Source organism: Episyrphus balteatus, chromosome 4 (assembly GCF_945859705.1).
Source record: "Episyrphus balteatus chromosome 4, idEpiBalt1.1, whole genome shotgun sequence".
Lineage (NCBI taxonomy): Eukaryota > Metazoa > Arthropoda > Insecta > Diptera > Syrphidae > Episyrphus > Episyrphus balteatus.
In genome coordinates, this window is record NC_079137.1 from 58,196,566 (window position 1) to 58,215,510 (window position 18,945).

General features: G+C 30.1%; 1 protein-coding gene across 8 annotated transcripts in view; it reads right to left on the minus strand.

Moving 5' to 3' along the window:
• Positions 1-3,053: 3,053 nt before the first annotated feature.
• The window catches only part of LOC129919943 (formin-like protein), a 134,893-nt gene continuing 119,001 nt past the window's right edge, over positions 3,054-18,945 (minus strand). Inside the window, exons 3-10 of one of the 8 annotated variants that reach the window (XR_008773147.1) lie at positions 16,966-17,052; positions 11,757-13,430; positions 8,807-9,017; positions 8,447-8,739; positions 7,827-8,381; positions 7,645-7,764; positions 7,034-7,432; positions 3,927-4,039 (exon numbers count right to left, since the gene is read on the minus strand). Coding sequence is in view for 7 of the 8 variants with exons in the window: in XM_056001067.1 (XP_055857042.1) it covers positions 3,812-4,060; positions 7,645-7,764; positions 7,827-8,381; positions 8,447-8,739; positions 8,807-9,017; positions 11,757-13,430; positions 16,966-17,052 (3,189 nt within the window). In the remaining variant the exon portion in view is untranslated. Of the gene's footprint in view, positions 4,061-7,033; positions 7,433-7,644; positions 7,765-7,826; positions 8,382-8,446; positions 8,740-8,806; positions 9,018-11,756; positions 13,431-16,965; positions 17,053-18,945 lie in introns of all 8 variants that reach the window. The other 7 variants (XM_056001067.1, XM_056001066.1, XM_056001064.1 and 4 more) reach the window with 7 other exon arrangements.

The window sequence follows — 18,945 nt, forward strand, 5'->3', positions numbered from 1 at the left end:
AAAATAGTGTAGGGAAATGTCATAAACAGCTGATTTGTGTTGTCTTTTCGGGTGATTGGGGCAACAACAAAAAACTATGTAAAAAAAATGTAAATATTGAAGTTTTTGTAACTGGAAGTTTGGAACAGTGCGAGCAGTAGAGAGATTGTGATGGTTGTTGTATTGACTAGGATGACTTTTGTATGTAAACGCAGGAAAATAACACGATAGAGTTGTGCAAATTATAACGAATAAGTGTTCGTTATTTTGCTCGATTATTTTTAAAACTTGCTAACGAGAGGATAATGATTAAATTACGCAGAAATGAACACTTTTATTTTTCAATTTTGATTTTTCAAAACTGCTGATTTGATTAGGAGAATTTACCATGATACAAAAACGCATATTGTGATAATTTTTCCGACTGCAAAATTTACAATAATGATGCAGAACTGTGTAGTTTTTTTCCAAAAACAAATAGTGCTCGAAAGAAATAAAAAATTTTTACTTTTGTAAATTTCCCAATTTTTCACTTTTTAGTTAGTTAAGGCTCAAGAGTTTTCTTAAAATTGTCAGTTTTGGTTCTTGATGCTTTTTTTAAATTTCAAATATTTCAAAATTCTAAATTTAAAGCCTTGAAAAAGACGTTTCAAATCTTTGAAACTTTGAAATATCAAATATTATATCATATTTTGAAATTTCGAAGACGTTTTAAGAAAACTCTTAAAATTAAATAGATAGTATACTAGTCCTGATGAAGAACGTAAACACGTTTGACAGTAATTTAAGAATAATTAACAACGACCTAAAGCCCGATTAGGATTTAAAATATTGTTAAAAGGTCACGAAGATAGAAATAATTTATCTACAGAATAGTAGAATTTGAAAAGCCTTGCAATCAAAAAAACAAACTAGATTATGCAATTTATGAGAAATCTTGAAGATTTCGTTGAGGATTTAAGGTTTTTGCTGGAAGTCAAGATTTTCGGCTTGAGAAATAAAAACAAAAAAAAAATGTAGCGAATTCAATTGAGTGAATGAATTAATTTTTAAATTTTTAGATAATACTAAATAAATGTTGAGAATCGGGTTCTGACTAAATTGTAAAGTATTTCGGACATGGACAAAAAAACTTCTAATTTTGCAAAGCTTTTGAATAAAGGAATCAACTAAATGATGAATACCTACTTTAACTTATTTTCTAGCAATTCTTTGAGTTTTTTAATGTCTGTTAATATCGTTCTTTTTTAAATATAGGCAAAAATACTACTTAGTGCCTAAAAAGTTGTCCCTTTGGTTGAATTTCATTTTTCTTGAAGAAAAAGAAAAAAAAAAACAAATTAGTAGAAAAACTATATTGAGTTATAAAATTAACATTATTTAAATTTACAAGTTTGAAACCCAAATTTTGATTGAATTGTTTGCTAATCACGGTAATATTGTGGTTTATCTTGGTAACTCAGTGGTATTTAAAGTTTTAAAGCTGATTTTTGGTAACACAATGAAATAAACTACTAAGAATATTTAATTTTTCTGTGATTGAACTTCATAGGAAACTCACGTTTTAATATTGTATCAAAAAAGGAAAATCAGCGAGCTTAATTATATGATTTTACAAATAAAACTGAAATTTGCAGTAAAGTAACTCATCAAAAAGTATTTTGGCCCATATAACGCAATACTTGTCAAACGAATTTGCTCTTAGAGTTCAAGTTGCTTACATTTTTCATGTTAAAAATTGGCAAATGTTAATTTAAAAAAAAAGTAAATAAAAAACTTCAATGAAGAAAAAAAGCTTCTTAAATACATTTGAGATCCATAAAGTTCAAACCAGATTAATTAAAAACAAAAACAAATTTCAAAATCATAAGCCATTTTTTTTTAACTATTTTTTGTATAGATAAGATACCTAATTTTAAAAGAAAATAATATAAAATTGAAATAGACCTTAATCTTTGTTGTATGTTTTTGGAGTTGTTTTATATAAATAGTTCAATTTTTGGCAAATTTCAGCAGATATTAAAAATTTTAGTTTTATTAAAACAAGAATTATTAAGAACAACTTAAACTTGTCCAACACAGTTTTTCCTGTTTATCTAATGGTTTTTCGGAATTTTTAATCGATGAAGGTTTTAACATAACCATATCTTCAGTTTCTCAGCATATGGTCATGAGGCTCGTAAGGGGCTCTTCAAACAGTGGCTTAGTTATGGAAATAAAGCGAACGCTGCAATGCAAGGCTTAAGTTATATAATATCTTCTAAAGCAAAAATAAAACGAAAACATTTTTGTTTTAATATTTCAATAAATTTATTTTATTTGCAATTTATTTTTTTTAGTATTTATTTAATAAATCAAAATTAAAATAATTATAATAAAAAAAATAATTACAATATTTAATAACAATAAAAATCTATGAATATAAACTACAAAAAAACTAAAACCACCCATAGAAATTAGTACGAACTTTATATTACATAAATTCGTACTTTCCTTTCAACTAAATCCATATTGCTAAATAATTGACTATGCAAGATAATATTTATTAAAAATATTAATTTCAAAAATTATTTCGAGAAAATATGCAAAGAAAAAAATTATAACAAACAAAAATTAAAAAATAAAATATTTACCCCCAAAGATATGCAAATTTCTCATCTGTTCTAATTCTTAATTTAAAAAATAAACTTGCATAATTAATATAATTTTTTATTTTTTTTTTTTTTTGATATTCGGTTCTGTTTTTTTTTTTTTTGTTTTTTTCTTCAAGCTTTAAAAAATGAGTTATTTTTATTTATAATTTTTAATTCAAAACTTAAAAATTAATTAAAAAATAATTTTATTTATTAAAAAATTTGTTAAATGTACAAAATATTCTCATGCAAATTCATGTAGGTATGTATAATTTTTTTTTTTAAGGAATATATAATATTTGTTTAGGTTGTATATATTATTATTATTATTTTATAATATTTTATTTATTATTTTATATACAAAAAACTTACAAATGTAGAAAAAAAATTCTATGGTTTAATATCAAAATTTGTCATTGTTAGTATTATTTATTATATTTTTTTTTTGTTTTTTTTTATATAATTCAAAAAATTCAAAAATTCTGTTTCATTTCGGTATAATAGTATATATGTATAATAATGTGTATGTATGTATGTACAAAAAATTTGTTTAAAATACATTGACAAAAGTGTAAAATGCTTGTATATATAGAGATTTTACTATTGAATACTGCGGTAGTATAATAAAATGCTTAAATGTTTAAATATTTATTTATTTTTTGTTTTTATTAAATTTAAAAATGGCAAATTTCAGAGACGACAAGTTTTATAAAACCTTTTGTTGTATTATTTTTTATTCAAGTTTGTTTTGGTAGCGAAAATAAAAAAATAATATTTTCGTAATTAATCAAAATTTGTTTCTCAAACAGAAGGCCTCCTGGTATTCTATTGATGATTTTTTTTTGTTTGCAGCAATTTATTATACAAAAAAAAATGAAAAATTGATAAAATGTATTTTTTGTATGAATTACCAAAAATATGTATGTAAACTTCAAAAATTCGTTAGTTTTTTTTTTTTTTAATAACTAATAAAATTTGTGCGCATAGTATTTTTTTTTAAATATCACTAAAAATCGATTTATATACAAAAAATTTCATTAAATTTCGCACAAATTTAACAAAAATAAAAAAAGATAGAGAGCAAATTTCCATCGAATTTGAAAAACAAAAAAGTAGTGAAAGCGATAAATAGATATTCCAGGAATGTAGTATACACAATTGCATAAAAATGGCTTAAAAATATATGATTTTTTAGAATTTTAAACATCCAACTCTTCAAGAGTTCGTGAGAGTCTATTGTTATCTATGCGACGTCGTTGACTTCTTCGAACTGCATCGGCACGTCTATACGGTTCACTTTTTAAATTCAATAGAATATCTTCCAAGGCTCCATTATAAACTTCGTCCTGTTGTAGAATCTTTTGTTCACGAACTGAACTATTTTTGTGAGTTGTTGTTTTACTTTTAAGCTCATTAATAACTGCTTCCTGTAATGAAATCGAAGTCGTCTGAGAACAGTAAACAGTGGGGTGGGATAAAAAGGAACACCATGGGAAAAATGGGGAAGAAAAAAAAAATAAAACAAACCCAAATTAGTATAACCATGACACCATTGTGAAACATAAAATTTTAAAATATAAAAATAAAAGTAAAAATTTTATTTAAAATATTTAAATGAATTTTATATAATTATTTTTTGTTGGTTTGGAAAAAAATGATGCAGAAAAAACGCAGGTAGTTTTTTGTTAGTTAGGGGGGGGTTTCATTTTTGGTAGAAAATTAATGAAGAATTTTGAAATGAAAATTAGCTGCTGACTTTGGATACAATTACAAAACGAAAAACACAAAAAGCACAACACACGCACACAAAAAACATAAAATGTTTCAACAACACGATTATACAATATGAATTTATTTAAAATCTAATAAATAAAATCTAATGGTATATAACTAAAATTAAATAATTAACTACTAAGGATTTTTTTTTAAATTATATTTAAAGCTACATCAAAAAACAAACTACGGTACGTATTTAATAGACAACACTTAATATTAAACATTTATTCCTAATATAAAGCTCTTTTGTATTTATTTATCACTAAATCGATATTCCGATTTTTAAATGGTTTTATATAAATTTAATCGTTTGCTTAGTTGTTTTCAGTGTCAACCACAAATTATTGTCAACTATACTTACAAATATCAAAGGAAAAAAAAAATAGGTACAAAGAAAATGTTTTACTGAGAAGCTTTAAAATTATCACCCTGTTCAAAAAATTTATAAAAAATGACTCATTCTAGAAGCACGAAAAAGGAGCCGCATCGTTTTTGTGAAACGAAATCGATAGCAAATGTTAGACATTTTGTTCCATTCTTCACAACAACCATATTTGGTTGTAATACATGTTTTTTGCAAGAGAAACTAGCTGACTTTAAAGACTGTAAATATAAACGACTAACGACTAATAAGTTTTTAATACATTACATCAAAACAAATTCTTTAGTCCGGTTCTCCATCACAGTCACAAGTTAAGAGAACAACAAAAATGACTACAATTCAGAGCAGATCAGAACTCACAAGGGTAAGAAGAAAAAAAATGAACAAGTAAAAAATGCAGAGGAGCCGTTCTTTTATTTTTAATTTAATAAGTCAAAATATTTGACTCTCTGACCAGTTAAATAATTTAAGTTTGCTATTTGAATGCAGCATAATTATCGAACATATAGCAGTGGACAACACTTAAACTTTAATATTGTTGCTTGCGGTTTTGAACTATCTACTACTATTTTCAGGTTGCAATCGTTTTTCAAATCCAATTTAAAGACAATTTACGTAAACCTATTTATTTAATTTGATTCTATGTGTGTTCAAATCCGCAAAGTAGCATCTCTGTAATTCCGTACCAACCACAATTTGAAAAATTTCTAGTAACTTTAACTTATAAAAAATACAATTTAAATTAACTGACCAATATTTTAGAAAGATACTTCGAGTATCAATCGTTTTTCAAAATATTTGAAGCTCTTCTAAACCGATGTGTACTAAGTTTAAAGGCAGGTCTAAAAACTCCTGCTACAAGTAAATCCAAAAACACTAGCATTAAGTTAAATGGATGTGATTGAAGCCTAGTACGCATTTCGCTTAATTTTAGCTGATAGTTAGATCAAGTTTTGTAAAAAAAAAGACTTGTTTGCACATATCTCGAAAACTGGAGACAATATCGAAACGGAACTTTTAATATGAACTCAACGACATTTTTAAACTTAAATCCTTTGTTAAGCTCTAACATTGCTCCAATTTTTGGTATATTACTTTGGTATCAAAATCTAATGCAAAAAGTTTAATTTTTTTCTGTGAAAATCAAGGTCAAAAACCCAGTTTAACACCTAGGGATGAAGCTTTAAGGTGAGGAATCTCTCAATTGAAATTGTTTTTAGGGTTCCAAAATTTCTATCTGTGGAATTTTTCTTAAAAATATATTTAAAAAAGGCACTTTAACAATATCTTTAGTGCTAGCAATCAAAATCTTTAAAGTGTAGAATACATTCCTAAACATTGAATAGTACACTTTAAATGGAATTTTTCAGCACCCGAATAATTAACTAAATGGTATCATCCGTTTTTGTAAAATCATCAAAAGTAGTATGTCCAGTTTATAAGAATTCCAAATGAAATTGGCAACCTCTTCCTTAAGGTTTTTATACTAAACAGTCAAGCAATTAAAAATGAAAATGCTCTAACTGAACGAGACGACTCAGTTTATAGATTTCTACAGTATTATTCTGAAAAGACTTTCAGCGATTTGCAAATATCAATCGATAGTTGATAAAAATTAAATTTCTTATTACTTAATTAAGAAAAGTTTTGAAAGCAGAAAATGGTCCTAATCGTTATTAAATGAAATCTAATTACAAAATTCGATTAAAAAGTTGACCAGTTTTCCTATAAATTAGGTTTAAAAATCCCAAATTTCAGTATTTATCAACTATCGATTGATAATTGTAAATCACAATAAGGCCGTTCGTCTAGGCTAGGCTATCACTATGCTAGATGATGTATACATTGATTTAATTTTTGGTTGTTGGTTGAGAGAAGCTTGTACTTTTTGTACTTTTATTAGTTGTTGATACCGAAGTAAGCACTAATTTTAATACTAGTATCTTGTACAAATAAGTATACAAATGGGATTTACATTTTTATAATCATAGGTAATCCTTGAAAAACTATTTTGTACTAAATTTCAATTTTTGCGATTCTATTGTGAATTTTCAATGCATTTAAAATAAAACTTAATTGCCTTAAAGCTCTTAAGGGTTAGTAGGTACCTATCTATGGGATACAACAATAACGACAAAACTAACTACAAAACGACACTACATAAAACATAAATACATAAAAGACAATAAAAAAATCAATACAAAAAGTTCATATAACAAAGATATTTAATGTTACAAAAAAATATTTCCAATCGCTCACTTACATTTATTTGAAAAATTATCAAACGACGACTAAGAAGCAACCATTTCCAATTAAACAGATAGAGTATCTACAAGTTTTTTTTTTTATTTTCTATGTGCATGTGTGAATGTTTTTTTTTTTTACTAATTATTCGAGCCTTTTTATGTTTATTATTAATTTATTTTTTATAAATTTATTTTAGCAGTCTTATTTTGTTTTTGTGTAATTGTTTTTTGTTTTCTAAAAATTTTATTAAATCACAACATTAAAGCACATATTCTAGGCTTTTGTTTCTTCAATATATTATTATATTTTATAACAATCATAGTCAACATGAGTAAAAATGTCTATCATCTTCCCGAGCTGAATTGGTTAATGCTTTGTGTAGAAGACTGCTTTCCATAGTCACGCAACCAAGTTTCTAAAAAACGATTTAGCCAATATTCCAATGAAGAATTCGATTACAACAAATAAATGGATAGAAGAAAGTAGTATTGCCAATTTGTGTGGGCATATATATTTAAATAAGAGGAAAATTAATGGAAAATAAAAAAGAAATTAAAAATACAATTAAATTCAAAGCAAGACATGAATTTCCACCAAAAGCCATAGAGACAGAAAGATAAAGCTTACCTGCTGTTTCTTCTGATTCATCTTGTTCCTAAGGATTACCTGTTCGTTTTCCTTTTTGCTAGCAGCCTGAGCGGCTGCTTGTTCTAATCGGCGACGTTGTTCGTTCTCTTGATCGTGCATCTAAAATTCAAATAATTCAGTTAGACAAATTGGAACTTGGGAACAAAATTATGACAACTAACCTTAAAGGCTCGTGTGAATCTTACAATCAATGCAAAGAACGCACTTGCATCGGCTTTCCTCGACGACTCTCCAAAATACTCTACACACTCTTTGAATGCATCCTGAGCAACTTTCAAATCACACTTGATCTTCTTCAGTTTATCCTCCGAGTTGTTTAGGAAATCCCTAAGAATATGAGTGGGTGCACCTTTGACTCGAATGTCAGCTTCCTTCTTCACCAATTCCATGCCCTTTTCCAGATCATGCATATCTGTGATGATATTCTCCAGCGATACCTGAGCTGCTTTGTCAGTACAGAATAATTCTGTATCAAAGTTAAGCAGATCAGGAAACTTTTGCCTTATTGTTGCGACAATATAATGCAAAAGCGATGATCGCTTGTCAGTGGATTTTGTATCGATTAGGGTGTCAAGACTTTGGAGTTTAAAACCATAAGCTGGACCACGCTTGCTACTATTTAAATAATTTCCAAATGCAAGCACTATCTCAAGGACGGCTCTGAATTTACGTGATTGTTTTAACGAATTGGATGCTGTATTGATTGCTATGATTTGCTATAAGACATAAAAAAAATTTAATCTTGAGGTCCAAAACATTTAAAGCTGTTCAAAAGACTTACCGGACTAATCAAATGAACACAATCAAAGAAATTACCCATATAATTCATAATGGATAATTTTGATGATATTCGTTCAACTTTGGCCAATTGCAACATGAATTTATCCTCTTCAGTAAGGAGGTTCTGATCTTTACGTTCGCCAATATATTCCTTATAGGATTTGACTTCAGCATCAGTTGGCACCATTTTTTGTAACAATTCAACATTTTCTAGCGAAAGTTTCTTCAGATCGAGACTATGTATCGCAGCTATCACTTCATCGATTGGCATATCAAGTTTTCGACGAGATATTGCTGTAAAAAAAAATGGAATTCAATTAACTATTTGAGTTGGTTTTTGGGAAAAATAAAAAGAACTTACCAATATTTCGTAATCTCGTATGCTCTAGCAGTGAAACGTTTTCTGGTTTTTTAAAACGCTTACTAGGATATGAATTGAGTCCATCGACTTCGGATTTACCATTTGCGATTGGACCGCCAATGCCTATTTTGAAGCGTTCTTCGAAATCAATAAAATCGATCTGTCTGTGAATTTTCTCATCGTCTAGTTCGTTGAAAATTGTTCCGCGAACCTGGTATAGATCAAAAAGAATATTGATATTATGTATTAGTTAAGTCGCAAAAGTATATAGAAATTGTATCATCAGTTTTTTTGTTGCAAAAACAGTTGTATGTGTAATGGTTGATAGGATGAAAAATGATAACAATATGTATTTTCGAAATGTAAGTGGATTTTTTTTAGATATTTGTTCGATGATGAAGATAAGTATTTGTCAAGTCGATGTACGCAACATGATTTAGGGATTTAGAAAAATTATGAAAAAATGATGCTTGTATGTTTTTATAGTTGAAAAAAAATTTTGTAAATGCTGGTGCATACACTTGCTCGAAACGTCCCAATTTTTTTTTATTCAAACTGAAACCTTCTTATTTTTTCACAAGGTAAAGGCAAGGTAAAATTTAACTAATCAAATCAGGGTATGTAATAATGTCGATTGTCCATTTGGCTTGTTTTGAGATTTACAAATTTGGTCATATTTGGTGTTTTAAAGTCGGACTTTGTTCCTGATTTTAAACATTCTTTTGCAAATTCTTCAAAGAGGCAATTCTCCTTAAAAAAAAATGATATTCCGTTGGATTTAAACTCTAAACTTTTGACGGTTAAATCCACCGAACTACGTGCTACGAGGTAAGTACCTACTTACCATGGTACTTAGGTACCATGCAATCAAGAGTGCAGGTGTTCTTACATGTTAAGAGAATACTCTTATTTCCTATTAATTAATGAGATAACTGTTGATTTAAGAAGTTTTGATGGAGTTAGCAGAAATTCTTTGGGAATGATGGAATTGAATAATAGATAAGTGGAATTGAACCAAAATTTTGATGTCAGACGATGGATGCGTCTTCCTTAGACCTATCAAACTGCATACCTAACTTAAATTCGCCCAAAAGTGGAGTTAGTAGGTTAACACTCTAAACCGATGGTATTAAATTAGGCATTCACTAAATAATTTTGAGGTCAAGAATTAAGCATGGATTCAAATATTTTGTTGTTTGTCAACCGTGTCAACTTTGAAGAAAATTGCATATTCTGGGGTAAAACCAGACTACTTTTACCCACAAAACCGTTTTTAGATACCAAAAGATGAAAAAACTATTATAAATAGTACAATTTCGTTTGCTTAGAGTGTAATGCCGTCTTTTCACGAGGCGATTTTAGCCACACACTAAGAGTATCTCGCACGGCTAAAGTCGATCTTGGCAATTCTTTTACATTTATTAGTATGAAATTCAAGGAATAATTTAATGTTGTTTTGCATTTATTCAAACATTTTATTATTTTATTTTTTAATAGTTTTTTCACGAGTGTAAAACGGAGTTACCCCCTTTTCACGACGATAAGTGGTATAGATAAGAGGAAACATCGATTGGATTGCAATAGATGGTTGAAAATGGGGTGTGGGAAGGAATTAATTTTAGAAACAGAATATTTATAAACATGAGGAAGAGAGTCGGAGGCATAACGGATTTTTTTGACACATCAGCATTTATATTATGGATTTCAGACTTGAATTCATTCAATACGACCTGAACGGATCGAAATGTAATTTCTTATCCAATGAAGAAGAGAATCATCGATACCGAGGTCTTGATGCCAAACTTTATTAAAGGCTTTTGGAATATCAAACGCAATAATCTTACTTTCTCCCAAACGATGTTAAGATTTGTTGATTTGATTTAAAGACCAGCTGACCTATCGCTACAAAAGCCGTACTGCCCGGTCACTAGGAAGCTTTCGTTCTTCAAGATATTTCATTTTCTGAATTTTAATCGGCGTTTCCATGAAAACAAGAGGGCTTCGGCAATCGGTCGATAGTTGAAAGGGCAACAAATATTTTCCTTTTTAAGAGACTGGAAAAATGCTGTTTACGGAGTGGTTTTGCTAGCCTCTTCAGAACGATGGGAGGATATTATCCGTCCCAGTGGATTTGTGTATGTTCGAAAGAAGTTTTGTCTCATGGAACGATGATCTGATTTGCCTATAGACGATAACACTAGGATCAGATCTAAGAATGAAATTCTTGCACAAAAATTGAGAGGCTAGATCTAGAAATCTCTTAAGAATTAGATTTTTCTACGAAAAGAATTTTCTCTACAAAATTTGAAGTTATACATATGTTAAAGGTCAAGTGGGAAAAATGAATGAATAAATGAAATAAAAATGATTATGAGAATAAAAAATATTTGCAATAAAACAAAAACTTCTCACGTATGCTATTTCTGAACCACTGACATTGACATTCTGATCTGATTTCTGATGCAAGATTAAAAAAAAAACACCATAAAAGTTTATATATTAAATTATTCCCTTGATTAATGATGAGCAAAAAACAAAACTATTCTCATCAACTTAATTCGCACCATCAATCAAAACCAGAAGCCTCAAAGATATGAGTTATATTGCAAGCAACGCACGACATCATCACGCAAACATTATAGACCTCACACCCAGTTCCCATCTAGCCTAAAGAACTTAATCATCTTCCTGGTGTGTAATCTCGTTCCACCTCTCCTCTCCACCTAACTGAGAGTTAGTTCTATGCCAGGGATTACTTCTTTCTAATTACACACACAAGGACTTAACACTCACGTTGCTAGAGCGTCGCATAGCCGTCGCTTGCGTCGTCACATTAACACTGTCCAACTGTCATATTTATGTCTCTCTGAAAATAAAATACCAACACGCAAAAAAAAGAAAAGAAGGAAGACTTGCCTCCACGAGTTTAGAGTAGAGGCATCTAACTTACCTGGTTAGGTTTCAGCGCAATCCAATTAAGTGTCGGCAACTTGTATTTGGTTTGCACCTTTCGTTTGATGGTCATCGCACCATCTGGAGCGGGCATAAAGCCAGCAGCTGGTGGTGGTGGCGGTGAGAATGTTGACATAAATGGTGGAGCTGGTGCTGGTGGGGGTGGCATTCGTGTCGTTGTTTCATGAGGGTTAATGTTCGAGTATGTCGACTCGTTGTCCCTCAAACCGCCGCCATTCATGCTTGGTGGCGGTGGAGGAACTGGTGGCGGTGGTGGAGGTGGTGAGACAGCACATGGCAATGGAGGTGGTGGAGGTGGCGGAGGTGATATTGATGATGTTAGAGAATCTGGTGAACCAATATTATTTCCGTTCATCATAATAAAACCACCTTCACCGTTGGAACCGGACCTAGGCAGAGACTTGGTAAGAGTTTGAAGTTCGAGATTCTTACTCTGCAGCATGGATTCTCGTTTCTTGAGTTCCTGCTCATTGTGTTTGAGAATCTTGCGAAGAGTCGATACCTCCTCGTCGAATTTACACTTGGTTGCAAGTAATTCTTCTCGTTCAGCCTTCAATTGCTCCATTTCAGTGTCCATTTCGGCAAGTTTATACATAAACTCTCGCTCTAGTTCGGCATTTCGGTCCATCACTCTTCCGAGATCATCTTCTAGTTCTTGAACTCTTTCCAGAGCTGCAGTTTTAGTCTCAGAATCCTCCATCAAAGCGGCAACATCGAAAACATTGTCCAAATATGCCGAGATCTGTACTTTGAGCTCTTCCGATTCGGTGAGTCTCAGTTTTTCTAGATACTTGTCCAAGCCAAGGGCTGTGAACTCATATTGCAAATGTACCCTGTAATTCATGTCCTCCACCGAATGCACAACAATATTCATAAATTGCATGCACGCCACCATAAAGTCAATATTGAAAGCCTCGAAGTTCATAAAGAACTCCATGAGCGTTTGGAAACGTCTCTTCTCTTGACACACTTCTTTGAAATTGTCAAATGACGACAAAATGATCTCATGACCACCTTTAACCAAACAAATAGCCGCCAGCAGCTCCAGCACCAGTGCCTTCGTTCGCAAGGACTTGTGGATCAAACTCAAGGCAATGCAATTAATCGCCTCTCGATGTTGGATCACCATATTGAATCCATATTTGTTGTTCATGATGGCCCGCAGGCACATAATACAAACATGTATATCATCGGTTGATGCACCCATATTCAATTTGGCAATGTGGCGGGAACGGCGTTTGATACTCGGACTATCAAGGACATCGGCCAGCGATGGTCGCAGAAATCCATTGGAGGAATTGTGATGATTGTGTCGGGAGGATGAGTCATGATGATGACTATTATTGCCGAGGGTCGAACCATTTACACCCTCATTATCACTACAACCCGATTGATTGTTAGTGCTAGCGAGATTCAAACGTTCTTCGGATTCGGTTAGGGCTTCTTGTATTCGTTGTTCGTGGCGCATCATTTGTAAGCGAAAACTTAAATAATCAACGAGTGCATCTAGACCTTGGTTGGTCTCGTCCAGGAACTCTTTTACCCACTCAATGTGATTGGTGCGCAGTGAGATTTCTAAATCACGTAACACTTGTGTGGACGTGGACTCACCGACCATTTTTCGTTTCTGGCAAAGAAAGTAGAAGAAAATCTGTAAGTATATGAGAGGCGCGCGGGGGGAAAAACGAGGGAAAAAACACACTGTGAGTTGGTTAAATACTTGGATTAAGTTTTTGTTTTTTTTAAAAGCAGCTACTATAAAAAGATCTCTAAACTACAAAAGAAAAAAGCAAATAAGTAAATTACAAGAAAAAAAAATAGTTTTTTTTTTTAAATAAAAAAGAAGTAAAATAAAAGATAGAAAATTTGCTAAAAGAAGAAGAAATGGCAATAAAGTAATTTAACAATTCTAAGCAAAACAAGTATATAACAAATTCTAAATACTACTTAAGAGTTTTTCATGCATAAAAAAGTTTAAATAAAGTACAGTAATATTGAACAAATTTTCATAATTTGATTAATTGTCAGAGAATCAAAAGTTCTAAGCTGGTTTTGGCATCCTTTTACGATCCTAGTTTAGGATATAGATAATTAGGTTTTTATCTCTAAGCAACCGAGTCTTTGACAGAAGAATACTTGATAAGACTGGAATAAACAATTAAGTATTTAATGCTTAAAAAAGAAGAAAGTTGAAGTTATAAGAGCTCACATTCGTGAAGTGCGGCAAAAAAGCTGTAATTTACAGTCAACTTCCGAAATTGGGTATAAAAGATGAGTAGCATGAGTGGCAGATTAAATAAGCTGGCTATTTTACTGAAGAAGAAGTAAAGCGTCTTTTCACAAGAGACTAGAAACTTTACGAAGGGCCTTCGGGACTCGTAAGAAACAATTTAAATATATAAACAGTACAAAAGAACAGAAACATTTCTTGGGGAAAATCTAATCACTTTTAACTTGATAAGATTTTCTTAGAAAAACAAGTCCGTTAGAAGTTGAAATCGAGAAAAAACTGGTGTGCATTCCCGACTTTACTTTTTTATTTTGAAAACTGAAAATTTCTTCAAGGGAAGAGTGCGACTGGGTACACTGATGGCAAAAAAAAAAACCACAGAAAAGGGAAATACATGAAAAATTTCGTCCCTGTTCGAGAAAGTCAATTTATTCAAAGAAAGAATAATTCTCTACAATTCAAATTCGTTTTTTCGTATAATAAGATTATTTTCGTTTTCATAATAATAAATTGATTCTTGGGAACAAACAAAAGTTTTGAAAAGTCGGATAATTCTTTTAACAGACAGTACTTGGCTGAATAAATTGGAAGTTGTATTTTGCAGTACTGCTGTAAATTTATTTTTTATGAACTCGAGGTATATATTTTGAAAAGATCTTAACGCACCTTCCTTCAGGTCGCATTCAGCTGTTCATTGAATAGATCAGAAGAAGTTGCCTTAAAAATTTTCATCGATTTTAATGCACGGAGGAGGTCTAAAAAACGATTCCAACGTCCCCCTCCATTATGTACGTTTGTTTTGGCGACAAAGAAATAATTTTATAAAACACGTTAAAACCCTCTACTGCATACGAAGCCAAATATGGTTTTGTCTGTTTGTATGCACTTTTATCTTCTCTGTTACAAAAAAATGGTAAAGATTACATACAATCCTCTTCTTTGTGTTTCTGAGAACCCATAGAGATAGTTTTTTCGTGTGTCCGACACAAAATAAAGGTGTATTTTATGATCACAGGTGAGTCGATCAGTCGTGTGCATTGAAATCGAAAGTGTAGAATATATTCATACTTTAAGTGTTAATTACTGCGTTCGTTTGGAAAGTAAAGTGGAATTAAAAATTTATTTTTGATCGATTGTCTAATTGTGTATGCTATGAACCAATTTTTATTGAAAAAAAATTATTGGCCTGATCTTGGGAGGGAAAAAAGTACGGAAGCCATATTTGGCTTCGTATGCATTGAGGGGTTATCAATCTACACAATTTGTTAAATTTTTTGTTTTAAAATTTTGTTTCTTTACATTGTTATTTTGCTTGGAAGCTATGTTTTATTTCAGAAATGGAGCCCCTTTGCTTTTAGAGACATTTTTCTCATGTTAACACCATTTCCAGTGGCGTAACCACAAAAATTGTAGGGGGAGAGGGGCTCACCTATAATATTTTTCAGTCATTTTATTACTTTTTAGTTTTTGTAAGATCTGGGAGTGGCTGAAAATGTTGGAGCAAGACTAACTTCGACAGTGGAAAGAATGTGAACCAGAAAAAATATATATAACGGACAAAAACAAATTGCTTTTCTCGGTTCCATGTCTTAAAATGAGCCAAATTTGAATTAATTCTTAACCTTTTGTAATGAAATGTATTTATTTTACTTTATTTTGTTTTTAAATGATAAATATTTATCTTTTGATATTTTTAATTGTATTCTTTACATAATCTGAATAAATAATATTTGTAAAATTTCTTACCCCTTAATGCATACGAAGCCAAATTTGGCTTATAAACAAATTTTTTAAACAAATTAATTTAAACAAATTTTTTTAATGAAAACCGTTTTAAAACAACCCAAAGAACCCATGTAAAGCATTTTTTAATTTTTTCGTCCGCTAATATTAATTCATGCAGTAGAGGGTTAAAAATAGAGGCCAAAGTTATTCTTCGATCCTATATTTTGTTCTCTTGCAAAACAAACGCACGTAATTAATTGGAGAGGCAATCTTTGAGGCCATTGCTTTTGAAAACAACAGTCAAAAATTTGATTTATTTTTTGTTGAAAGCTACGTTTGCACAGGCAACATTCGGCTAATACAATCATGTTGCCTTGACGGCAGTGACAGTGAAAGCAAACAATCAGCTCGAAGCTGGAAAAATTAGTTTATTCTCCATAAATATTAATGAAATAGGTAACTTTGTATTCCTTGGGTCATAGGTCATTTGTTCGGAATTTATATTAGTTGAATTTAAACTTATTCATTGGCGTCTTTTCAATATCGTTCATAAAGCCACGTCAGCTTTCTGGTTTTAGCCCAGGTAAAAGTGAGGCAAATTTTCAAGTCTGCCAGCATATTTTTGATCAATTTATATGATTTACTTTCGCTTGCAAAATGTACTGTCAAATCAGATAGAGCAAATTACTAGACAAAAAGAGGTAGAAATATGGTTGTATTGCAACTTAATATTGTAAAGTTTTTCAAGTACTTGTTGGTTCGGAGTTATTGGTCTGCTGAAGTAAAGTTGCAGTTCAAACATTTTTAATTGAACTTTGTCAGATTGAAAACGTTTATTCAAATATTTATTAGGTATAGAACAAGAGCTAAAAAATAACAGTAAACATTTAAAAAAAAAAAAATAGAAAACTATATTCTACAAAACATAAAAATCTAAAAATTGTGTTCATCGTGCATTGAAAAACAACTTTGTCTACTTTATGTAAAAACATGCTTTGAAGTATATTTTTTTTACATAGAATATATATTTTTAACAGAATTTTGAAATAGTTCCAAACCGAGTTTGTTAATAAATTTTGTTAAAAATACCTGTAGCCATATCTTTTTTTTTTTTTGAAAATTAAGATAAAAAAAAAATAATTATAAAATCAAACATTTGTTCAAAATGTGGTTGCAATATTATTTGCATTATTTTTTTGTTATTATTTTTTTTTGTTTTGGTCAAACTTACTCTGTGACTTCGCGAAGCTTTCGGATCTAAATAAGTTCTTAATTTATTTAAATAATGAGATGGTGGATCTTTCGCTCGAACCATTTCCTGAAAAGAAAAAAAAAATACAAAAAATAAATAGAAATTAATAAAAATCAATAAACTTCAAAAGTTATAAATCGACATAAGTTGGAAATTTCATCACTAAAAGAAAATTTTATAACGAACCATTAAGAAAGGAAATAGAAGAAATCATATCTTCCATTAAAAATGTGTCCCAAAAAACCCTAAATTTTATGGAAATGAAAACATCACCAAGCTGCTTTTTGATGGCTTTGGCAAGATTTCAATTAGATTATAAAAACCCATTAGCACTTACTTTATTCAAAAAGATGTTCCTTAACGTCTATCTATCTTACATCTTTCTTCGACTACATAACATTAACTCCCCATTTAAAGTTCTTTAAACTCTCAAAAACCAACAAAATAGAGGGTCGAATTATTGACTTCTTGAAGAAGACGGAACTGAATAAGGATAAGTATATTGATGGGTTTTCGTTATAAAGCTCTGATGTCAAAGAGGGTTGAACTCGTTTTTTTGTTGTTGTTCGGTGTTGAAGAAAAAAGATTTCAATTGAACACTTCGTCTACAAGAGTTAACCCTCATTCTCATCAAATGTTTCATTAAATTATGCAATCAAAATAAATTGCCACTTGTTTTGTGTGTGGCACAAAGTCAGATAGACACAGACAAAAAAAAAAAAAAATACAAAAAACAAAGAGACAACATCAATTTAGTGTTTAAAATTTCCGTTTTCTTTAGTTCAACACTTTCTGTCAAGTCAATAGACGATAGAAACGATTTGAATTGAATTTTAATTGAACATAAAAAGATACTTTTAGTGGAACACGAACAACAAAAGTGTCATGCTTTTTTTTTTGTATAAGACAATAGTTTTTTATTTTTATCGAATTCGCCTGCTGTTTTTCTTACGTTGTTTTTATATGTAAATCTACTCGAAAAAAATTTAATGACGCAACTAAATTGACAATTACTTAACGCTATTTTGCTTAGAAATGGTCACTTCTGGTTTTAAGTGATATCTGATATTGAAATGATAAAGATTATTAACATATTTATAGCTTGTTTTTTTTTAAATAAGAGATGATAACGATTGGATGCACATAAAAATCATTATTTAATATTATTTAGTAGTTTAATTGACAGGAAATAAAAGAACACATTTTCGACCTTCTGATTTAAAAAAAATGCATATTTTTATAATACAATCTTGTTGATAGTTTTTTTTTTTATTTTCATTAAAAGATTTTAATAATATTGTCCATCGCGTGCATATGTACCCTGACTAAATTATTAAGGTGTTTTTTGAATAAATTTGTATTTTAAGTGCATTTTTATTATTGGATTTCTCACGAAAATAACATAAATCTTGTGTAAATTTTTTTTAAAACAAAAAATTTTAAACTGTTTTTTGATGTTAAAATACAAAGTTCAGGGTTTTGGTATTGATTTAAAAATAGAAGACCTTGAATGTACATAATGGTATAGTATTTCATTTGATAAAATAAAATTTGCAATAACGGCACAAGTTTGAATTTTTTTTTTAATAATGCACTGGGTGTGGGGTATTGTGTCATGTCATTGACCTAATTTAATGAAAGCAAGAAATATAAAAATTAATATCAAATAAAATTGGAATATGTATAAGGAGAACGTGAAAGATGTGCTCGTCAAATTATCTAAATTTAATTAAAGGTAAAGTTTTAGTTTGAGTAATGCGAAGAGAGCGGGTAATATGGACCACCACCGTAAAAACTTATTAATTTAATCATTATTATTATGGTATTATTAAATTGAGATAAAGAATTTGTCATAGCATGCACCTATGGAAATATATCCTGAGTTCAAACACCTTCAATGTATCCAACCCAAATTACGTACATTTAGAAACAGTAAAGCCGATATTTTTTTCTTTTGTT